A 23,367-nucleotide genomic window follows, 5' to 3' on the forward strand; every position below is an offset into this window, starting at 1 on the left:
AGGGAGTCACGGCCACTTCGATGACGTCTCCCCTGCATGACTTTGGCTCCTCAGCAACCTCTGCTGAGACTTGCCCTGGGAGGAGCCTGTCACAGAAACTCAGCCGCCTGCTCCTTCCTCCCACCTTCCCAAGGCCCTGCTAGGAAGCACCCCGCCACCAGGGCACTCACAGGACACCCACATCCCTGGTCCACCTGGACCAGCCAGTGCACCCTGTGAAGACGTCAGGCTCCTTCTCTTTCCCATTATCTGCATGTTTTTCCAGAAAGCTTTTCCTCCCCTCCTCCTCCCTCCCTGGCCTATACTTAGACTCAGCCGGTATCAGTGCCAGGGGTAAACCGTCAATTTTAGATCGACAGCCTCTTGCCACTGGCAAAGCCCTTCTGCATCCACAAGGTTTCAACTCAGTCCTTAAAACAGCTGGCAAGGAAGGTCTTATCCCTGTGCTCATTGGGCCATAATGAAACGCAGTACCTGGAAGTGCAAGACCTGTGTGGCAGGTAAGTGGCAGGGTCAGAACTTGGAGCAGCCTCTACTTCTGCATTCAGCTGTCCCTGCTGCCCGCCCCATTTCAGTCAGCAGAAGGAACTTGTATCTACAAGAGGAACAGCCTACTACCTACCCTTCAGCACCATCTGCCTGTCTTACTGCATCCCATGTCTGAGCCAATCAATCCTCACGCCCACCTGTGTGGTACAGATATACAGTCTGGGTGGGTGACAAATAGTCCTTTCTGTAAGCTCCCGCGACGCCTCTCTAGTTTGCAATGTGGGCTGCGCAGACCAGGCTGAATCCCCTCCCTGCCCCACCTTCTGGGGTTGTGGTGTGCTCCTCGGCGGCACACAGGTGGGCCTTTCACCCCTAGTCACATGGCTGCCTGCTTTCCCAGAGTACTGGGGCGCCTGGATCCCTGCCCACACCCCAGAGCCTGTCCCTCCATCCCCAAAGAGGGGACAGGAACTCCCCCAGCCCCACTCTGGTGCCTTCCCCTCAATATACTCTTTCCAAAGGACAAAGCGGTACCCTGATGAAATGCTCCAAGTCCACCCATGGCTCTGTGGGAGCGAGGCCAGGAGCGAGTCCTCTTTGTCCTTCCTTTTCATACTGTTCAACACTTCACCAAGTGTCTTCAGTGAGCACATCAATCAGAAAAACAAATATTTTAATTAAAAAATAAACTGTGGTCATACAACCAAAACATGAATCCAAGATGAGTCTTTACCAAGTGGAACTTAGATGACACTTGATCTCTTTTCGGGGACTGAAATCAATTATGCTGTTTCAAAGGTGCCTTAGCTGGAAACGAGGGTGCTGCCCTCTTCTTGTTTAAGTCCCTCCCTGCACACTCACAGGTTAATTAAAGGCTCCTCCATGGTTCCCTTCCTCAAGCTGCCACTTAAAGACCTGTGGGATGGAGTTTTCCACTGAATTAAGAATTTCTTTCTCATAAAAAGAACGCAGATGACAGACACTTATGGAGCTCCCAATTTGCATATTTATGAGGTTAAACTAATCATCTCAGCCCCCAAATGCATGGGTTTCAGTGCTTGCTCATTGTGGGATGAGCTTTTCATTCCTATCCTGGGAGGCTGCAGCCAGCTCCAGCGAGCAGTAGATGCCATGCCTGGAGCTGCTGCGGTGTCTGCAGCTCTGCCCTGCTGCAGACCCACCTGGGTCGTAGAAGCACACCAGCCCCTGTGTGCATCACTGGCCTCTCCCATGCAGTGACCGAGGCATGTGCAGGAGTGTGGGTTGGTGGTATTCCAGATCAGCTAGGGGCTCAGTAGGATCAGATAAGCCAAGGGTTCACAGCTTACAAGGAAATGTGGAGAGTGGCCAGGGCAGTGACTTTATTTGGTGGACAGTGCAAGGGACTGGAAAGAGGTACTTAGGTGTGTGTGTGAGTGGGGGTGGGTGTGTCTACATGTATGTTTGCAAGACTCCAGTTGACACTGGGCTCCTGGGGCATGAGCAACATCAGTACAGAAAGAAAACTACAGAGCCTAATTTCCTATGCAATGAGCTGCTTGCTTCATGTGGAGTTGGGGGACCCAGCACTACCACCATAGTATGTAGCAAAGCATTATCCAAGTTGGGAAGATTTTACAGTTTTAGTAGAAAGGGTAAATTAAAATGTAAGTAGCTGATGAGTTCCAAACCCTGTGGCTTTGTCTTGGAAATTTAGCAGAACCCACTGAAACAACTGGTTACAGAATAGAAAATTCTTGGGCAGAAATAATGCATTAGAAAGTACCTTCATAAAGCCCAGCATATGACAGACCTAATCGATGTCGATTGAACTAAATCCCAGCAGCAAAGTACAGAAGAGGGGGTCTCTGGTGAAACAAAGCTGAAGGATGAGGAGAAGATCAGTACCCTTCACAGGGATGGCACATTGGCCTGCAGAGTCCAATGCCCCAAGTCCTAATTTGGGGCTCTGTCTGCAGCCGTAATGCAAATTTTCCTAAATAAATAACACTAGGCTACATAGTCATTTGCATGTTAATATTAATGAAGTCTCTTTGCCTGTGCCAGTCCCTTCTGCTCCCTTTTTCTGCCCCTGCCAAGAGAAATTTTATTAAGGAGGAAGAGAATACAAGGGTCTCAGCTTCCTGAGAGTAGGATGGGTATGGTTCCAAGAAGAGAAAGAAGCAAAACCAAAAAGCACATTATCTTCACTTACATGCAAATTGGAGTCCTGCCAGCCTGGACCCCACAGGCGTGAACTACCCCTGCCCAGCAAGTCTGGAACATGGGCGCCTATGTGAAGGCAAACCAGGGCGGATGGTTCTAGAGGCTGGTTTCTTTTCAGCAGTTGCACGCTTTCTGACTTCATCATTAGTACCAGAGTCTCCTCGTAACTGCATGGTATTCTGAGGGTGGGCTGACCCCGTTCATCGTTCTGGATGTTTCTATGCCTTCTCTGATGGAACAGTGGCCTTCATCCACTGACAATGCCTTGCCTTGTCCTGGGTGGACCAAGATCAATTCAAAAGATACCTGCCCGATGACCTGGAAAAAGTTGATATCCCAAAAAGCAAAAATAAAAGTAGAAAAGAGAAGAGCTGGTTTCAAAACCTCAAGCAGCTCCTTTGATCAAGATGTTTTCCTTTGCTGTGCTGATGCCACATAATGTAAGCCCATTTCATTCTTTCCATCATGTTAATAGCTTCCTGTCCTCTTGTCTCTGGTGTTTGCACAGGACTCTGGGGGGAATTAAATACAAGTAGTATGGAAGAGAAAAAAGTATGGATACATTATTTATAATTTATTGTCGCCTGAAATTTCATCCAAGGTCTGCTTGTCTTTTGGAGACATGAATATAAATGAGGAAACAAATATTCCCGGCGGAGCAACAGGGACTTGGTGCAATGATCTTCTGAGAGGCAGGTTTCATTGTCTCTTTTAATACTATAAAAAGCAAACAAGCCTCTCACTAAAGCTCATCCTCAGAGACAGTGAGCACTGTAAAATAGGTTGCCTTGACTTTGAGGTTAAGCGAAGACAATCATTTGCAGAGGTACCCAGAGACGGGTAAGAAGTTTTCTTTCATTACCTTTGCTCCAGTCCTGCTGTCCCTGCTCCACACTGAGCTGCTCCACGGGCTGGAAAACCCGGAGAGAGGTCTACTCCAACACTCGCTTCAGTTTTCGAGGTTGAGAAAATTAATGAAGATTACCAAATTGTAAGCTCTGGAACAATAGATGGTGGGTCATGGAAGTCCACATGCCTAGCACAGGTTTCAGTCGGACAGGAACGCCTGCCACCAGTCTCCCTGCTGCCTGCCTTGGGTACCCCGCCTGTCCTCTCACCAAAGGAGGAGCTAGCAGGTTCTCTCTGTGGCACTACTTAAAAACAGCTTGAGTTCTTGCTTCATCAAGACAAGCAAACCCCTAAAATGACAGGTCCCCCTTCTCCTTTCTTTAAGACCTGCCTGTGGAGAAGGAAGTTCACAAACCACACCACATCCAAATGAGTAAATGTCAGATAAGAGGTTTGCCTCATCCGCACTGCCTGGCTTGTTGCCTGTCCCCGAGGTCGGCCTCCAGCAAGGGCCTCTCTGGTTCACTGGCTTTCCCTTCACCCCATCAGCTCCCCTTTTACATCTACCCATCCTAATGTGTTCGCATGTGTTTTTGAAACTTGTACCAGCAAAACGGTTTTGAGTCTAAATATTTTAAATGCATTTAAATGGCCCTGGGTTGCACAAGTCAGTCCCTAGTCTCACATTGTTGACTCAGCACTGTTTTCTAGACGCTTCTATGTTGTTAGACAAATACAGAGTTAGGTTTCCCCTTCCAGCTGCTGCGAAATGCTGCATGATGAGTACCCATCACATTCAACCTCTCCCTCTCCCAAAGAGGTACATTCAACTTCTTCAACCTTCCACCACCCTGAGTGTTGCTGTGGTAAGTGCTTATGGATCACAGAGGCAACCCCTTTGGGTTAGGACCTCAAAAGGGAAATTGCTGGGTCAAGGAATGCGTTTGCATAACTAAGCATTGCTCTCTGGCTACATTCCCAGTAGCCAGTAGGAGCACCTGTTCTCCAGTAGCCTACACCATTCCCTGACCTGACCTGGTCCCGCTGTGTCATTTTTGACAGTCTCATAGGTATAATTGATAGATCATTGTTCTAATTTAATTTCTGTAAATAATAATGAGTTTGAATTTAAACAGCTCTCCATATGCTTGTTAGCCTTTTGATTTTCCTTTTTCTGTAAATTACCTGATCATCTAGTTTGTGCATTTTTCTATCAGGGTTCTGATAGTGTTAGCGATTATGATTTCAGCTGTGGAAATCTTAAGAAGTTTTTCTATTCACCTTCTGGATTTATCTTTTTATATTTAGTCTATTTTGTATGTAGTATTAAGTAGGGATATAGTTTCATTTTTATTTCTAGAGAGAACCAGTTTTACTAACATGATATACTAATAACCCATCTTGTGGATGGATTGATTTGGGTTCTTTATTGTGTATTAAGTTCCCACATGTACACAAATTTGTCTCTGATCTCTGAATTCCCTATTTTATTTTATGGCCTGTTTATCTGTCCCTTTTCAAAGACCCCATTATCTTTTTATGTCTATAGCTTATTATCTTCATATCTTCATATAAGGTGGAATAAGTTTACACAATTTTCTTTTTCAAGGTTGACTTGGCTATTTGATAGCGTTTATTTTTCCATAGGTATCACCTTAGTTTATCAAATTTACTTTATGAAGTTCTTCAAAAGGAGTCTCAACTTGAGTTTAGATTGGAACTGTGATGGATTATAAATTAAAATTTGGGGAGGACTGACAAGTATAATACTAAGTCATCCCCTCTAAATGCATATAATGTATCTTCACTTACCCAAATCATCCTTATATGTTTTTAAGAGTCAAAAAAATTTCCATGTTGCATTCTTTATGTTCTTGGCTAATTTCTGAACATTTTATAATTTGTATTGATTTGTGACTTTATCTAATTTCTTAGAAAATATTTGCTAGTTAGTAATTGCTGATGTAGAAAAATATTGATTTTTATATATTGATCTAGTATCTAGCAACACCACTGAACTCTGGTTACTTCTAATTATCTATTGTTTCTGTTAACATTTTGGGGTCAATATTTATGTCATCTACACATAAGGACAGTTTTATTTCCATACTTCTAATCTTTGCATGTGTTATTTGTTTTTCTTTCTTTATCACATAAACTAGGACCTCCAAAACTACATTAAATAATAACAATGATATATTACTTAACCTTGACGTATTTTCATTCTTAAGGAGAATGCAATTAAAGCTTCATCCTGCATAATCTTTGCTAAATCTTTTCTAAACTTCTTTTAGATGAAAAAGAAGCTATTTTTTCCTAAAATAATGAAAATCTATACTCAGCTAATATTAAATAAACAAGAACATTATTTGCTTAGATTTGAGGTGTAAAACATTTGTCATGGTGTAGAATTGTATTCTATTCCAAGTTAAAAGCCTTTGTAATTAACTTTATCAAATGACAAATTTTATAGCTCTGGGATTTATACCTTTATATAGTTATTACTCATGTACTAAAGAACTGTAAGGAATCCCCAACCAGTGAAAATTCTCTTTAAATAGAACTCTATCATACATGTAGTTTCTTTCAGATTGATTGAATATGAGTTTTCTTTGTATGCTTAGATTTAGCTAGCTATTATATTAGACTTTCTTTTACATCTATGATCATAAATAAAATTGGCTTGTATCTTTTTTTCTTGTGCATACCTCCTTATTGGGTTTTGAAATCCATGTTTCTCTAACTTCATTGAAAAATACAATAAAAAAGCTGAGTAGCTTTCAATCTTCTTCCATTTCTTCATTCTTCTCTCATCATTTCAGTCCTCTTCCTCTTCCTCCTCCTCCCCTTCCTCCTCCTCCTCCTCCTCCCCTTCCTCCTCCTCCTCCTCCTCCTCCTCTTCCTCCTCCCTCTTCTTTTAATAAGCTGTTTAGGACAGAATATTTGACTTCCACTTCCCACTCACACATTTTGAAATTAAATATCTATCCAGCCATCTGTGGTGGCACACATATGTAATCCCATCCGGCTCCAGAGGCTGACGCAGGCAGGTCAGGAGTTCAAAGCCAGCCTCAGAAACTTAATGACGTCCTAAGCAACTTAGCAAGACCCTGTCTCAAAATTAAAAATAAAGTTCCATTTATGGTACCCAAATAAATAGATAAATAAAATAAATAAAAGTTAAAAATCTATCTTGTTCATGAATTCTCGCACCATTTTGACCCTTTGTAAGTTTGTAGAAATTTACTCATTTCATCTGGATTTTAGAATTCAGTAGACAAAATTCTTCGAAAGGATTTATGATTTTAATCTTTACTGCATCTCGCCCTCTGTCCCTCTTTGTTTTATTTTTCATCTCCTCCATGTCTTAATCAGTCTTGCCAGTGATGGATTAGATAATAGATCTAACAACCCCATTCATGTTTTTCTTTATCACTATTTATTTTTTAATGCATCACTAGAGCGTATCTTCTATAAACGTCCAAGCACCTGAGCATACTCTTAAATCCCTCTGGATTCCTAGCTTCCTACCCCTTCGACTCCACCCTCACAAACCCTGTCTAGATTTTGGGTTTGGGCTCTGGGTTGCTGTGGATAGTCTTCCTCTTTTTCTAGTCTTTGGTTAAAGCCCCCCACCTTTTTTTGTACTAGGAATTGAAACCAGGGGCACTTAACCACTGAGCAACATCCCTAGCCCTTTTTATATTTTTTTATTTTCAGGCAAGTTCTCACTAACTTGCTTAGGGCCTCACTAACTTGCTAAGTCCTGCTTTGAACTGGCGATGTTCCTGCCTCAGACTCCTGGTCCTCTGGGATTACAGGTGTACACCACTGCGCCTGGCAACTAAAATCTTTTATTTGAGAGAAAAATAAGACATTTCCCCAAGTAGTTAATCACCTTCACTTATCATAGCTCCAGAATTTGTCACTGCTAATTTGTGCACTTACTCTAAGTCTGTGGTAGCTTGTTTTGTAAAGCAAATTCCCTGAAATCTCATATTCCTGAAGAAGGTTGTTTTGGAATCAGACCTTCATGACTGAATTACAAGTTTATCAGATATAGAAATATTAGGCACAAATATTTGCTTCCAACATATTTTAAAAATATTCTCCCACTGTCCTCTCAGGTGCAGTGTTGCCTTTGAGAAGCCTAATGTCAATCAGATTTTTGTTCTGTGGAAGAGCTGCTCTTTCCCTCTAGAAACTTCTAGAACAGTTTTCTTTCTTTCTGACAGTCAGACACTTCATTCTATGTCTTAGAATTCATTTATCATTTTATCTCCAATTTGACACTCTATGAGCCCTGAAAATCTACGGTGCTTTATCTTTACTTCTGACTCATTTATCTTCATTAGTTATTTAGGCATTTCCTCTGCTTTTATTGTCTTTTTAGGGCTCCTATTTCCTAGATGTTAGAGCATATGCACTCTCTTCCAAACCTCCAAATCTCTTGACTTGATTTTGCTTTTGATATTTTCTTTCTCTTTATTCCCTCATCTTCTCACACGCCTCTTCAATTGGATCTTCCAATTCATTTCTTTGTAGTTGGTTATATTTAAAGTCTACTTTCACCTTACCTACTATATTCTTACTTTAAATTATTGTTGTATTGTCCACACCTTACGTTCTTGCTAAAGTCTTTTTTTTTTTTTTGCTCATCCTTATATTGTTAATGTCTTTCTTTTTTTATTATTATTTATTTATTTATTTATTTAATTTTTTACAGACTGCCTTTTAATTCATTGTACACAAATGGGGTACATCATTTCGTTTCTATGGTTGTACACGATATAGATTCATGTCCTTAAGTTGTCAGGCTTAATTAAAATTCTGTTCTAAAAACTCTGCACCAGATGATCAACATCACATGGCTTGTGGACTTTCTTCCGTGGCAATTCTACTCTACAGTGAGTGAATACTCTGTCCTTTGGAATTGTGTTTCTTTGGGGTTTTCAACTCCTTTTTCTGGCAACGTGTGTAGAGTTGAGAAGGAACAAATCCATGTGAATGGACAGGTAATGACTTCGGTATGGCAATATGGAAGAGAAAGCAAGAACAGAACTGCAAAACTTTCTTCCTATTTATCCTCATCCTCCTTTTTTTTTTTTTTTTTTTTTGGTACTATTTGGTCTGTGTGGTTGGGGGAGGGGTTGTTTTGTTTTGTTTTGTTTATTTCAGGGTAACTGCCTCACCAAATAAATTAGGAAATGTTCTTCCTCTTCTATTTTCTGGAAAAGATTGCATAAAATTGGTGACATTTCTTCTTTAAATTATCAGTAGAATTCACCAATGAAAACATCTGGGCCTGGAGCTTATTTTTATAGAGGCTTGAACTACAAATCCAAATTTTAAAAATAGTTACCATCCTCTTCCGGTTATTTTATTTCATCTTGAGTGATCTTCGGGAGATGGTAATTTTAAGAAATTGGTCCATTTCATCTAGATTGTCAAATTTATTTGTATAGCGTTATCTGTACTAGTCAGTAGGAAAGGGATGCATGATCCGCCTTTAGGGAGGCAGTGAATCATGTAGAACAGAAATACAATCTCTGATAGTTGTAAGAGAACAATGTGAATATTAGAGAAGGACTTCATACATCAAGGATTTGATCTTGTCCATTTTAAATTATGTTGTTCCAAATGTTTTCAGAACATCTAATTGTAATTCCCCATTTCATGACCATAAGGGAGACATGTAATCCTCACAAGGATTCATACATCTAACACAGGTTGGTTGAGAACCTACTTTGGGTCAGACACTGCTCTGGGTGCTGAGGACAAAGTGCTGAACGAGATAAGCCAGATGACTCTATGATGGTCCTCATGAAACTCAAATTCAAGGGGATAAGGCAGTGTGGAATGGGTGAAAGAAAAGGAAATGAGGCAAATCCAAGTAGTGATATTATTGTTTAATAGAGTAATGGAATAGGGAAAGATGTGAACAGCTAACTAACTTGTAGGACAACTCCCACTATAGGAAGCCTTTCCTGATTGCCACTCACCACCTCATCTTCCAATTCCGGACCCTGATATCAACAAGGGTTTTCCTAAAATGGATCTCTCTGAGCTGAAGCACATGAGCCAGGATTTGACCGATATGCGTGAATCACACGGAACAGCATTCCAGGCCTGTGGAAAGGTTGTTACTGTACCCTGAGGGAGGAATACCTTTGGCATGTTCAATTCATTAAGAGAAACCTGGTGAGGATGAAGAGTCTCAAGAGAGGGTGGAGACACAGTCTGAGCATGTAGTGCTTCTAGGCCCTGGTAAGGGTTTTATTCTAGTTGGAAGGAAGAAGCCATTGCAGAGAGAGAGAATGAGATAAGATCACATTTGCTTTGTGAAAAGATCACTCTGGTTAAAGCAGGAAAACAGGTACCAAACCTGAAGAGCAGAGAGGCAGTACCATGACCCCACCCTCTCCTGGCCATATGGAATCAGGAACCACAGAGCAGAGCCAAGTTTGCAAAACCTGTCTGTGATCAACCCAATCTGCCATGAAACTGGGTCTTCCGATGTAAGTGAATCCGAAGAAAAAGACAAGTTATGTCAGAACGTTCCTCCACTGTCAGGATGCATTCAGGGGACCTCTAGAAGATTCTGAAGTCCTACGGCACTTGCTGGAGGGTAGGAGGCAGAGGGTCTCCAGAGCTCTGGACTTTACTCAGCAGCTCAACATAGGATGGACACAGCAAAGCTATCCACTACTCAGTTGGTTCGCTACTCCCATTACCTCCTTAAAAACTTTGACCCCTCTCCCCCGGGGTTCCCACCTCTCCCTCCTGAACGGAGTCCTCTATCCAGTCTCACCCCATGTAATTCCTTCTCCACACTGCACTGAAAATGCACTTTCTTTAAAACGAGCTTAAAGTTCATCAGACACTCTTCATCCTGTTACCTTCTGCAGAGACTCCTTGAATGGCACGCTTTGTCCCTGCTGACCTTCCCTGGGGTACTCTGCATCCACGCAGCCCAGCTCTTGCCTGGTCTCCTGCTGCATCTTCAGTTTTCCCAATGGGCTGTGCGTTCACACAGGCCTGGAGCACCCACCCCCCCAATGCAGGACTACCTTCCACATCAGATACCCTTTCTGATTAGCACTCGGCAAGCCCCGCCCCTGCCAGACCCCTGCTTCTCACCTCTGGTAGACCCTGCCTGCAGGCCACGCCCACAACGATGCTCTGCTACACCTCTTGCTTACCTCTGTCCCAGAGTGCCTGGGACTCAAGATATTAGTCTGTTTCTCCCACCAGAGTGTGAGTGACCTGAAAGGTGGAACTATGCCTTTTTCCCTTCATATTCCCATCTCAGCCCAGTATGTACAACCTAAGGGATACTTCCTATGTGTTTGTTGAATTTTCTTATTTAAGAGAAGAAACACGTACGTGTATGAGCTAGGAGATGCTGTGAGGCCAAGGTAGTGAATTCGGTTCCCACAGGCTGACCTGGTTAACCTTGCCCTGTCCTTGGGCTCCAACTGCCCCCAAGAGTCTAGGGAACTACTTGACAAATGTGGGTCATTAATTTTAACATGGGGGACCAGGTGAGAGCCAACCAGAAACTCACTTCTAGAGAAAAAAAAAAAAAATCAAAGTGCTGGGCAACAGAGGTCACTTAGCTTCTGTGGAGCAACACACTTTATGACAGAGAAAACCTGTTGAGGCTGTTCTAGGGGAAAATGCTGATGTCACAATTTCAGTCCTGAAGAGGAGGCCAGGAGAGCGGGCAGTGGGCCAGTGCTGTCCCCAGGTGTTCAATCTGACCATCTTAAAGCCTGCACCCAAGGACACAAAAGGAGTAAGGCAGGGACAGAGAGCGCCTCCTCTTCCACTCGGCTAGCGGGGCCACCTGATTGCACCGAGTGTCACGTAGATGACCGCTTTCCACTCAGCATTCAGCCCCTGCTGCCCAACACAAACCAATTTCTGAGCAATTCTTCCGGCGAGTGCCCTGGTCCTGTTGATCTCACAATTACATCTAGAAACACTTAACCACGAGACATTTCAGTGCACCGGCCATTTGGTGTTGCTTCCTCTTAACTTGGTGATCACCACAGCCTGTGCTAAAAATAAAAAAAAATAATAATATTTCTTTGTTAGGTCAGGCTCTAGTTATTGGACCAAAGGGAAGAAAAGTCTCCCAGATCCACTCTCAGTACTAAAACTTCTACCTTTAGAAAAATTACTGGGATAATATACATGGGCTTAAAGGTGAATTTCTGATGTTGTTCAATGGAGTGGCATCCGGAGAGCTAGAAATGATGGAAATTGGCCCTGACAGTCTCCTATGATGAATGAAGCCTCAGCACGTGCTATGGAATCAGCAGAAAGGGAGTTACTGTGTTCTCGATTATTAGCTAACCAAAGCCCGGTGGCCCCCTGAGCAGATGAAGTGGTAAGATCCGGGACAGGAGGCTCAAACATAAGACTAAACAGAACCTCTCATCCCGTCCTTGCCACCACACCCAGTCTAGATCTTGGGACCAGCAGCCCATTTACCTCCTGGGTACGAGAGAGGGAAAGAAAGGGTGAGAGAAAATGAGGAGGCACTCCATTACCCACCAGGACAGACAGATCCAGGCGGGAAGAGCAGGCCACCGGCGCCCTGTCTGCTTACCAGCCCCACCTCTTGGCCTCTGAGAAGAAAACGCGCGACGCTAACAGTGGATTCCAAATCTCACTGCTCTTCAGATTCATCAAGAGCTTTGGAAAGGCACTGACACAGGACCTGCCCCTTGGCGTCTGGTGTAGTAGGTCTGTGACGGAACACAGAATCTGAACTTCAGTGAAGTCCCCAATTTGAGAAACTGCTAGTGAAGTGTCTCTTATCTGGTGAAAAGGAATGACAATTTGATCAAGGACTGTGTGAGCACGCGGCAGGTCATGGGCAGCGTGGAAGGCTGGGCAGGGTTGGAGAGATGGTTTCACGGTCAGCTTTCATGGGTCTTCTCAAATCCCCAGGGTGTGGAAACCCCAGGTTGCTGCTCCTGACAGTTTGTAACAGCAGAATGCTTGTTCCACTATTGCCGCAGACTAACCCACGGTAATCAAACCTCTAAACAAGCAGAGGCCTCGCAGTTTGTCAAGGATAAGGCAGGTGCACCCAGTAGCTAAGCATCAGACTCACATGTATTTGGTGAGTGCCCCCACTGACCACTTAACACAAGGGTCTCAGAAGAGAGAAGGCACAGGCCGTCCTTCCTCTCCAGGGCCACAATCTGGAGCCCTTAATCCCATCCAATCTTTGGCAACCCTTGGACCTTTTTATCTTGGGACCAGCTTCCTAGGGCATACACCCACTGGGAAAGAGATTTTATTCCTATTTTGAACTTGGAAAAAACTAATCCAAATGGGCATGATGGCACATGCCTATAATTCCAGTGACTTGGGAGGCTGAAGCAGAAGGATCACAAGTTCAAAACCAGCCTCAGCAACTTAGCAAGGTCCTAACCAACTTAGTGAGACCCTGTCACAAAATGAAAAATAAAAAGGTCTGGGGATGTGACTCGGTGGTTAAGTGCTCCCAGGTTAAATCCACAGTATCAAAAGAAGAAGAGCAAGAAGAACAAGAACAAGAAGAAGCTGAGCTGACTTCATGATGAAACCTTCCTTCCTGGGAAGGGACTATTATTGCATAAGGCAGGTGTAAACTGAAGGCCAAGAACAGCATGTGTTGATTTTCTAAAATGAGAAATTCTGTCAGTGAGATCCGAGGGAAGAGGGGAGGACAGACGTGCCAGTTGCTGCAGAGACCAGACCAAACCTGGAAGCCTGGAAAGCAATAGCAGTGCTCCCAAGGCAAGAGAGAGGGGACAGCAACCACTTGCACCTGTCCCCACCAGTGGAATCGTAGCCTGGAGAAATGGGTGAGATGGAGAACTTCACAGAATCCTGACACACTGAAGATGGATCTAACAGGTTTCTGCAGCTATTAAGGAAATCGGTTTTAAGGAGTAAAGATTTAATTTGAGCATAGAATCTGTTGGGGTAACTTCAGCCTTTGAGGTTTGTATGGTTGTGGATCCTTTGCTGCATGGACAGATGTTCAGCTCCTGCGAATTATAGCATCCTATTATTTCCTGTTTCAGTAGCATCCAAAGGGTGCTTGTCCTGGGGTCTGTAAACTTGAGTCCAAGTGGCCTGAGTAAGCCGTGTGGCTGTTCTGAGTGCACTTTCCTTGTCTGTAAAGTGAGTCTCTCACCTCTACCCCTCGGTTTTCCTCTCAGTGTTCTCACAAGAACTAAATGGAAATTGGAAGACAACTGGCCATGTATGCAAAAAAGCACATGTACAACTTCCAGAAACAGAGTGCTATTCCCTGGAATGGCCACGCCCGAAGGTGGCAGGGGGATGCCCTGCACAGTGCTGTGACAGCACACTGCTGGACGGTAAACTCAGCCAGCCCTTGTGCTAGGCGTGAATGCGTCTCCAGAGGGGCCTTCATGCCGTCCACCAAATTCCAGCGCCCTTCCTAATGATCTTCCTGATAATCTGATATGGGGCTTTAGATGACGGGGGTTTGGGTGAGGTTACTGTCACCTTCCTTCTGTGCCATGCTGTCTGTTGCTCTGACCCACCGCCTGGCTTTTCAGGTGGACTGATGTCACACCTGCATGGTACTAGTTCTGCCACTAGGGGGCACTGTAGTAACTGACCCCTGAAGCCCGCCCCAGCCTGTCCAGGACTGCTACAATTCAAGGAAGCCCCTCACTGGCCCAGAAGATGGCTGTATTTACAGAGCACCCAAACCACCATTTCTCACACAGCAAGCTGTGCCTTTAACTTGCTCTGTGAGAGCAGAAATCTCCTCCAGTGGGCTTTCAGCTTCTTGACTTGCCAGCTAAGCACTAAAATTTTGTTCTAAAGCTAAACTCTCCAAGACACATGATTTAAACTTCTCTTTCAGCTAATTAGATATTGTTCTACAAATTGGGCTGTTCTCTCTGAAAGATGAGCTGCAATTTACTTTCCCTGCCCTCTCCTTAAACTTAAACTGAACTGTAAAACATGGCCATTTGATTGTTTAGTACAATCAGGAGATTATTTTGTGCAAGGAATAGATATCCATCTTCTTGCTAATGCTGAGCTTGTTTGGGTATTCCTTAATGACTGCTACGAAAATGAGGGACGCTTTGCTTAGATCCTTTTTGCCCTTTCAAAAGGTGGACCCTACAGTGATTTATTGGCCCGTGCATCTGCAGTATTCTCCCGAGTGACCAATCACAGACCGCACTATCACAGCTTCGCTCTGCAAGGGGGAAGCCTTCACTGCCCCCATTTCACTGATGAAAAATTTGATCTCAAGGAAGTCAGGCCATTTGCCTCCAACCAAACACCTGGGTGTGTAGAGAGGCCACATTATGAAACCAACACTTTCATCCTCAGATTCCTTAAATCTCTTGTCTGAAGAAACCAGTATCAGATGAAGAACAGAAATGCAAAACAACACAGAGCCGCGTGCCCACACAGTTGGAATCCATTGAGGATTTCTTACAGCTCTGGATAAAATACCAACCATGAGGTCCTTTCAAGCCTTCTGGGATCCAAGGGGCTCTTGTACAGGGTGGGAGAAAGGATCTTTTCTGGAAATTGCCTTTTATTGTGCAGGGGGCCGAGTATTCGCTCATCCTCAAGACTGTGCCCAGCATTTGGTGAACGGAGACACGCTCAGTGGCGTTTACACCATCTTCCTCAATGGGGAGCGAAGCCAGAAGTTGCCGGTGTACTGCGACATGAGCACCGACGGGGGCGGCTGGATCGTGAGTACACGCAGCTGCTTTCCTTGCGTGCAAACGTCCTTGGTGTTGCAATCTGACCAGCTCAGCATCAGTGGGCCGAGCATCACCATCCTGTGTCCATCCTTTCACCCGCACCTCCCTGTCCCTCTCTGGGCCTCCCTTGCCTCCAGAGCCCTCCTTCTGTAGCCCCACGGTAGATTTAGCCAGGCAGAGGTGAGGATAAGCATCTCCAGGCTGCAGTGGCTTGGTAGAGGAAGGGCCAAGATGTCTGCCTTCCCTCCTGCTCCTCCTGCAGGGAGAGTGGATGCAGGAGGGTGCCGGGCAGAGGGCTCAGGGCCAGAGCCAGGGAACCTGCCTCCTGGGCGCTGCAGCTGTATGAGGCAGCGAGGAAGAGCCCCTCTCAGAAGAGAAGCCTCACTGGCCAGACAGCTAGCTTCCTTCTCTTGGAGGATCACCATGGGAGAGCAGATGAGGGGCAGAACCTGGATAGCCACCCTCAGCGGCAAGGGCCATCCCTGTCCTCATCCTCATCTGGACGCTGGTTCTCTCCTAGAGCTGGCACAGCTTTCGGGGTATAGCACCACGTCATGTCACCACCCCCTCTAACAGGCCAGTGCAGAGCTGAAGAAAAGGGGAGACCTCCCTAACGGCCACCTCTCCGGGCAGGCCACCGTGCAGATGGAGCAGTAGCTGCCTCCCCGCCACCCCCTGCACGTCCCCCACCAGCACTGCAGACGCACGGTGCCAGATTCCTCCCGGCACAAAATGGGTCGTTTTTGAATAGAGTGAAATGGTGACGAGGCGCATAGCAGCCACTCTTGGGAGGCATTTTCTTTTATGCTTCTGACATATTTGTGCCTCCTTCTTAAAGCGTAATTGGAAATTGAAGCCCGGGCTGATGTATCGGAGGTTAAATGAAATTAGCACTTAAACAGCTTAGGGTGTGAATGATATGCAGTTGCTTGGGCTGCAAGGCGACAATGACAGTTACCAGATGATTTGAAGCTGCGTCTGTTCCTTTGGAGAGAAGTGCTTTCTACGACACTCTGTGATACAAAAGATTAATTTGAGAGCCAGACCTATTTCCCCTGACTCTTTGGAAGCTTGATGTGTGTCCTGAATCCTTTCCACATTGTAAAGGGTGCAAATTAGCGTCAATGTCACCCGGGAGCTTACCCACCAAGGGCCTCTGCACTGCCGGAGAAGGGCTCTGAGCATTCCCTACAGAATCTGCTGTGTCCACCCTGAGCTCTGTTCCCGAACCTTCCTTGCTGGGCTTCTTCGTCATTGTCCATACAGAACCCAGTTATGTCAATTTATTCAATTGCATGCATGGTTTCCCGGTCATCTCCCCCACCTGCTTCCCCCTTTCTCATCGCAGGTATTCCAGAGGAGACAGAATGGCCAAACTGACTTCTTCCGGAAGTGGGCTGACTATCGCGTGGGCTTTGGGAGCCTGGAGGATGAGTTTTGGCTGGGTAAGACCCGCTCTGTGCTTCCCCTTGGTGTGCTGCCCTGGTCTGTCCAGCCCACTCCTTTCCCTGTCCATCTGGAATCATCCGAAACCCTGCTTCACCAAGCGGCTGACGGCCTGCGGGTTGCTTTCAGAACCCTGTGCCCTGTTTGGCTCCTCTATGGATCTGTTCTATCTTGTTGTGGTGTCTTCCTCTTAGCTCTGTCTCTTCCCACGCTCATTAATAGTCTCTTATGCAGGTGGGTCTCAACATGAGGCAGCTACAAAGAGAGGGAGCCGCCAGGCAAACGAAGGGGCCCAGGGAGCAACAGGCAGACTGGCCCTCTCAGAAGCCAGGCGACCCGCCAGGGAAATGAGGCTGGTCACTCTGCTCGGCTCCTTGGAGCATGTCATTACCTGACTGGGAAGGAAAGGGAAATAATGAAAGTGGCATGAGAGGTGAGCGGTGATTTCCTGGAGGTCTGACTCAGCAGGAGGTTTAGATGGAGAGGCAGCCCAGCCTGAGAAGGTGAATAATCGTGAGCCAGGCAGGGGACACAGTGCTGACCCAGGGGCAGTCTGTTCATAATGCCCGCATCTCCCACTCGGTTAGATTTCCCCAGAAACTGATAAAGGCAGGCAGAGCAGAAGGCAGAGAATCAAGTCCCGTGTTGGTGGTCTCCTCTCTTTCTCCCCTGCGCCATCTTGTGCAAGTCTCACCATCTCCCAGGATGCCCAGGTAGCAGCCCCTGAGCTACAGGGCCTCCCCATTGCGCTCAGGACCTCCAGAAGGATCTTCCTCACTCCCCATACCTGAGCAAGGGCCAAGCCCTCAGTGAACCCTTTTCAGTGACTCCTCATCACACCCAGATGAGGACCAAACAGCTCATCCACAGAACAAGGCCTCCCTCAGCTCCCTGGGGATCTACTCTCCACCACCACCTACCTCAGCTGCCCTTCCTGATCCAACACCAAACTCCAGATGGCTCAGAGAATCACTGAGATGCCTCTGCAAAAACACTCTTGGTCACGGGCACCTGGGTGTCCATCCACCTGTATGCAAAGTCCAGCTAACCACCTCTTCCTCCATAGGACCTGTCCTGACCATTTCCTCACAGGTCACCTGTGGGAAAATTGGCTCTCCTCTCTCTGTTGTGGCCCAAATCACAGCATCCCCGTCCCTTTCTGTCCCTCTTGCCTGCACTGTGTAAGGTTTGCTCTGGGCTGGGCCCACATCATACCCATCTTCCAGCACCATTGCCTATGGCAGTGCCTGGGAACAGTAGGTGCCCACAGTGCAGATGTCAATCATCAGTGACAACCATTTAGTGAATATCTATTAGATAACCAAATCTGTGTTTGCCAATGTAGGTAATTAAAAAAAAAAAAAAAGTAAAAACCATATAAATGCGTTGAGAAAGAAGTCTGACAGGTAAACGTTACTTTTTTGTGATACCAGAGATTGAACCCATGGCATCCTACCACTGAGCAACACGCCCAGCCCTTTTTATTTTTTGAGACATGCCTCACTAAGTTGCTGAGGCTGACCTCAAACTTGTGATCCTCCTGCCCCAGTCTCCAGAGCTGCTGGGATTATAGGTGTGCACCATTGTACCCCACCAAACTGTGCTTACCTTGATAGCGTTTGTAAGTACCTGGGAGGCAAGCGTGATGCACGTGAATCAATGTATCCATAGCAGATAGGACTTAGGTGTCCCAGGCCAAACCAGTTTCATGGTTTTTGTCATATCCGTGAAATACATAAACTATCGGGCACTCAAATTTTCTATGTATTGCTTTTTTTTTTTTTTTTTTTTTTTTTTTTTTTGATGCAAACCGCAAGAGGTGTTTATGTATTGCTTTTTTATTTGGTCAAATCTATTTGTTAAAAAAGAAAAAAAAAAAAACTTTATAGTATTGCCAAAAAAGAAAAGCTGACTCTCATGTGTCATAAGTAAAAGAAAACCTCAAAAGTAAATGCAAAGAAGAGAAAACAATACTATTAATTGAGAGTTCCATTCAGGGACTTCGGGCCCACCGTGGTTGCTGGTGGTGACACAAAAATGGAGATGGGAAAGTGTAGAGGGTTGAACCACAAAGCACTTGAGCCAAACTGAGACTGGGAGTTGAGGTCAGGGTCAAGGTCACGGCCAAGGTCAGGACTCCTCCTTCAAACCTGAAGAAGGACTGAGACAGAATTTAGAATTACCTTTTCCCTGCAGTTCAAGGTTATATCATGCCTGTTTCGGTCAGCTTTTTCACTACTGTGACTAAAGAATCTGACCAGAACAATTGCAGGGGAGGAAAAGTTTATTTGGGGGCCGTGGGTCAGCGACTCAGCAAACAGCAGTCACATAGCCTTCCACTAGCAATTCATGTAAAGCTTTAAATCCCAAACAGGATAAAGAAGCCAAAAGATCTGGGTGACCCTCAATCATTTCATCTCACTGGACTTAAGCTTCCCCTTCCACAAAACGAGGAGGACGGCCGGAGGAAGCTCTGCTTCCCCGCCTCTGCCGTTCTTTGATTCTAAATCATGGCGCGCTCAGGCAGCTCTCAGATGTCCTGGCAAAGCCAGATGATCCCAGTTCAGCAGGCAGATAGAAATCAGAGCTCAGAGGTCAACGGCAAGGCAAGGCTAGGGCTCCAGTGTTTGGGTAAAGAGGTCAAAATCAGACTGTCCCAGGGCAAAAGGGCAAGAAAATACATATGAGAAAATATCACCATGTGGGACCTGGACTCCACCCAAATTCTGGACTTCCAGGGCTTTGCACCTTCCAAGAATCCATGAACCCAAGGCCTGGGGTGCTGAGAGGACAAGGAGATTGTATGTGAATGGGGGCAACCGTCCAGGGGACCAGCAAAGAGACAGCGTGCAAGATACAGCAGGTCAAGTAGAGAGAAAGGAACTGGAGTCAGGAGATGCAGATCAAGACAGATGCTCCTGAACTTAGGATGGGGGTTAAATCCAGACCAATTCATCACGAGTTGAAAATATTGTCAAGTGGGAAATGTATTTACTACATCAAACATCCCAGCTTAGCAACACAGTACCTGGGAGAGCATGGTCGTTTCCTGCTGTAATCGGCTGGTGGCCGCTGAGCGCTGCCACCCAGCACCAAGGGAGATAGAGCATAGCACTAACCCAGCCGAAGACCAAAATCCAAAAAGCAGCTTCTGCTGAGTGTGTACAGCTCTCACACCACCGCAAAGTCAGGTGATCGTAAGTTGAATCACTGTGGGTCGGGTACTACCTGTATTCCCTGACCTGGTTCTGGTGGTCTCAGGAGGCCTGGAGGAAGACAGAAGGCGGGACAGCGTGATGAAGGATGGGTGGAGCCCCTTCTGCAGACTGTGGGACACAGGAGGATGTCAGGACACCTGAGCAGCATTTCTACCTCTTGCTGCTGCTCACCCCACAGGGCTCCCACCAGGCAAGGCCTCGTGTCCTTTTCTTTCCATACCATGACTTGTCATAGAAGGAGGCAAGGGACAGGCCAGGATTCCTGAGGCTTCGGGCTAGTCGTTATGGGGTCAGCACTGGATGTCAGCACTCTGTGCTGCCTGCTAGCGTTCAGCAGCAGCACTGGGCTGGCCTCTTTGTAGGAGGAAATTCCGTCTGGAGGGACTGTTGGATAGCAGCCTGAGAAGGGCTGAGGGCAGAAGCAGTCTGGACGCCCTCCTGCTCCTCCCTGTCACATCTGTATCAAGGTCACAGGCCCATTTCCGCTTCCAAGTCCGAAGCTGCCTGTGGACCGGCTCACTGTGCTCGCCCCACTTCCTCCACAGGGCTGGACAATATACACAGGATCACGTCCCAGGGCCGCTACGAGCTACGTGTGGATATGCGAGATGGGCAGGAAGCAGCCTACGCCTACTACGACAAGTTCTCGGTGGAGGACGGCAGGAGCCTGTACAAGCTCCGCCTAGGAAGCTACAACGGCACTGCAGGTACCCGTGGCCCCGGGGGCCCTGGGCATGCAGCAGGAAGCCCCGGTTCCAGGCCTGGGCTGCATGGGGGAAGTAACAGCACCCCGAACTCGTGAATTCTCTGCTAGCCATAGAGGAGGGCCAGACACCAGAGAGTCACTGGCTCTGGTCCCAGCCCTCCCGACCCCTTCGGTGACCTGAAGCCAATTTGTCAGAACTTTGGTTTCCTCATCTGCAAAATCATAATAAGATGTCTGTCCCACATCACAGAGTAGACAGAAAAAAAATCAGTAAATGCCATGAAAGTGCCTTTAAAGTTTTTTATTAAGAAGTCCAGGGTGGGAGGGAAGGCTTGCTCTCCTTAGCTACGTTAGCCTGTGTGGACCCTTACCCAGAGACAGCAGAAGCAGCCCTCTCCTGGGCAGGATCTCCCTGCAGTGATGGAAGAAAAACTTTGAGTAACAAAAATAATACAGGTTCCCTCCACTCCCTGAGTTGCCCTCTCACCCCACCAAGGAGCAAAGGATGGTCCAGTCCGTAAGTGTTCCTTGGTGGCCACGAACATTGCTTTCCTTCCTCCAAGAGAGCCACATGCACCTTCAGGTTTTCTGGGTAGATTTTTATGGCATTTTTACTGAGCAGACACCCCTCCATGAGCTCGGTGGCATTAATAGTTCTATCAAGACACAGCATCAGTCTGCTTCTCAGGCTCTGCCAGTCTGTTCCTTATTTCCTGTTACAACATATTTCATAAAGTCTGTCGTGCCAGATATTCTACTGTCTGGGACATGGAGTTACTGGCTCTCATTAGCTCCAATTTCCGGGCTAAATGTTGGCGTTTAATTTTAGCAACATTTTATGCCTCTTGGAATTAAGAAGAGCATCAAGGCGTTGCCCTTCCAATAACCACATCAGTTCAGTTATTCTCCTCTTCAGCCAGGTATTAACACTCCAAAGAGAGGACACATCTTTTGTCATTGTTCATATTTGAGATCATTCACAATGGCAGTCAGACAAGCCCCAGCCAAAGGTCTCATTTGCCACACTTTGAGCATAAAATAGCCATTGAAATGGACATATCAAAGAAAATGTCAGACTAGATCATTTCAAAACTAACCAGATGTGATTCACTCCCTCGGGTTAGGATTGTGCCAGTGGAAAGACCATTCTAATTCTCCTAGAGGAAGAATGGCAAGCCCTCCCACGTCCATACCTGTCCCCCCTTCCTCCCTCCTCTTCTGCACACCTGTGCTTCACCTGTCTAGCTGGGCCCTCCCCCTGCTGCCTCTGGCCAACTCTGTCTCCCTGCTGGGCCCCCAGAGGAGAGAACCGGTGGACTCCCTCCCACTCTCCTGTGTCAGAGGCAAATCCTGCCAACAGCTCTGCTGGTTGTTATAATTGATTAGGATTCGTTCCTTGCCTTCAACAGTCAGCTCATCTTGAAGAGAGGAAGTCCTGGCAGCTCCACAGGGGGCTTCCTCCTAGACTGAACTGCATTCCAGGGAGGAGAGGCCTGTGCCCCTCTTCCTGGCATTTCTAATATTGCTCAATTCCCTTGACCTTAACCTTCAGGGTTGCTGGATTTTACTGGCCCTACTGGCAACAAGCCAGGCGGAGGCCTCCAGTCAAGTTCAGCCCTTTCTCCGCTTACCCATTTCCCAAGGAACCAACTTCCCAGTCTGTAGGTAGGGCTCCACTTGAGTAAGAACTGGGAATTCCAAACCAGGTATCAAGAAGAGCTTGTTGAGCAACCCCTAAAAGTTGCCTGTGCACGTGTGAATACTCTAAAGAAGCACAAAACTAAACATCCAGTCAAAACAGCAGCAATTGGGGGGTGCCTCACCACACCCAAAGGGCAGCCCCTTCCTATTTAAGGGGTGCTCAGAGAGGCAGCTGAGGAAGGCTCGTGACGGCTACTGCATCTCATGGGGATGCCCGTGGTGAGGGAGATGCCCCTGGATGAGAAGCCACAGAAGGAGCCGCTGAGGGGGAGGGGGAGGCTGCAACGGGCCACGGGGCAGAGCGTGAGTCCAGGAGGACTAGAGAGAGAGGGCAGAGGAGGTGCCAGAGCCTCCACAGCCCCCGCACCGAGGGAGCAAACTGCATCTTAGCAAGGTGGACAGCGGGGAGCCCTTCCAAGTCCTGCTGGCGTGACAGAAGGGCGACCTAGGAAGGTCACTGGATCAGCCCTACACAGGGTATCGTAAATTTAAGCAAAGAACAGCAAGCAGCTGGTGTCTGCAGCAGGAACCCTGATAGGAGGTGATGGGGGGCCTGGCTCATGTTGGGGCTAAGAGAAGGGCGTCAGTCTACCAGTGGATCAGGAGGGAAGAGCCCAGACTGGCTGGTGCCCGACAGGCGAGGTGCATGTATGAGGCAGAAATGGGGCGGGAGACAGACTTGGGGAGGATGTAAAGACCAACGTCAGGAGCAGGTCTAAGATGGCAACAGGCAGCATCGGAGCAGACACTGGAGAGAACCAGTCCAGGAAAGTAACAGGGTGAATTCTAGACTGCAGAGGGATAAGCAGAGTGAGCAGATGCACTAAAGCACGGTCACAGGACAGGAGGACGGGCCCAGGGCAGTTTAAGATAAAGGATGGGAGTGCGACAGGATAGGAGGACATAAAAATGTCAGAAAACAGAAGGGAAAGGACGCACCTCCTCTGCCTTTTCCAGGACTGGGAAGAGAGGACAGAGAATA

At 46.7% G+C, this 23,367-nt stretch overlaps 1 protein-coding gene across 7 annotated transcripts in view; it reads left to right on the forward strand.

Annotated features, from left to right (window-relative positions):
- TNR (tenascin R) overlaps positions 1-23,367 on the forward strand; it is a 78,986-nt gene that overhangs the window by 52,276 nt on the left and 3,343 nt on the right. For 6 of the 7 annotated variants that reach the window (XM_079106362.1, XM_079106364.1, XM_079106365.1 and 3 more), the window contains 3 exons: positions 15,151-15,302; positions 16,663-16,759; positions 20,524-20,685. In XM_079106362.1, the coding sequence (XP_078962488.1) occupies positions 15,151-15,302; positions 16,663-16,759; positions 20,524-20,685 (411 nt within the window). Of the gene's footprint in view, positions 1-133; positions 6,113-15,150; positions 15,303-16,662; positions 16,760-20,523; positions 20,686-23,367 lie in introns of those variants that run through there. The other variant, XM_079106366.1, reaches the window with a different exon arrangement.

Source organism: Sciurus vulgaris (assembly GCF_902686455.1).
Source record: "Sciurus vulgaris genome assembly, chromosome: 12".
Taxonomy (NCBI): Eukaryota; Metazoa; Chordata; class Mammalia; order Rodentia; family Sciuridae; genus Sciurus; species Sciurus vulgaris.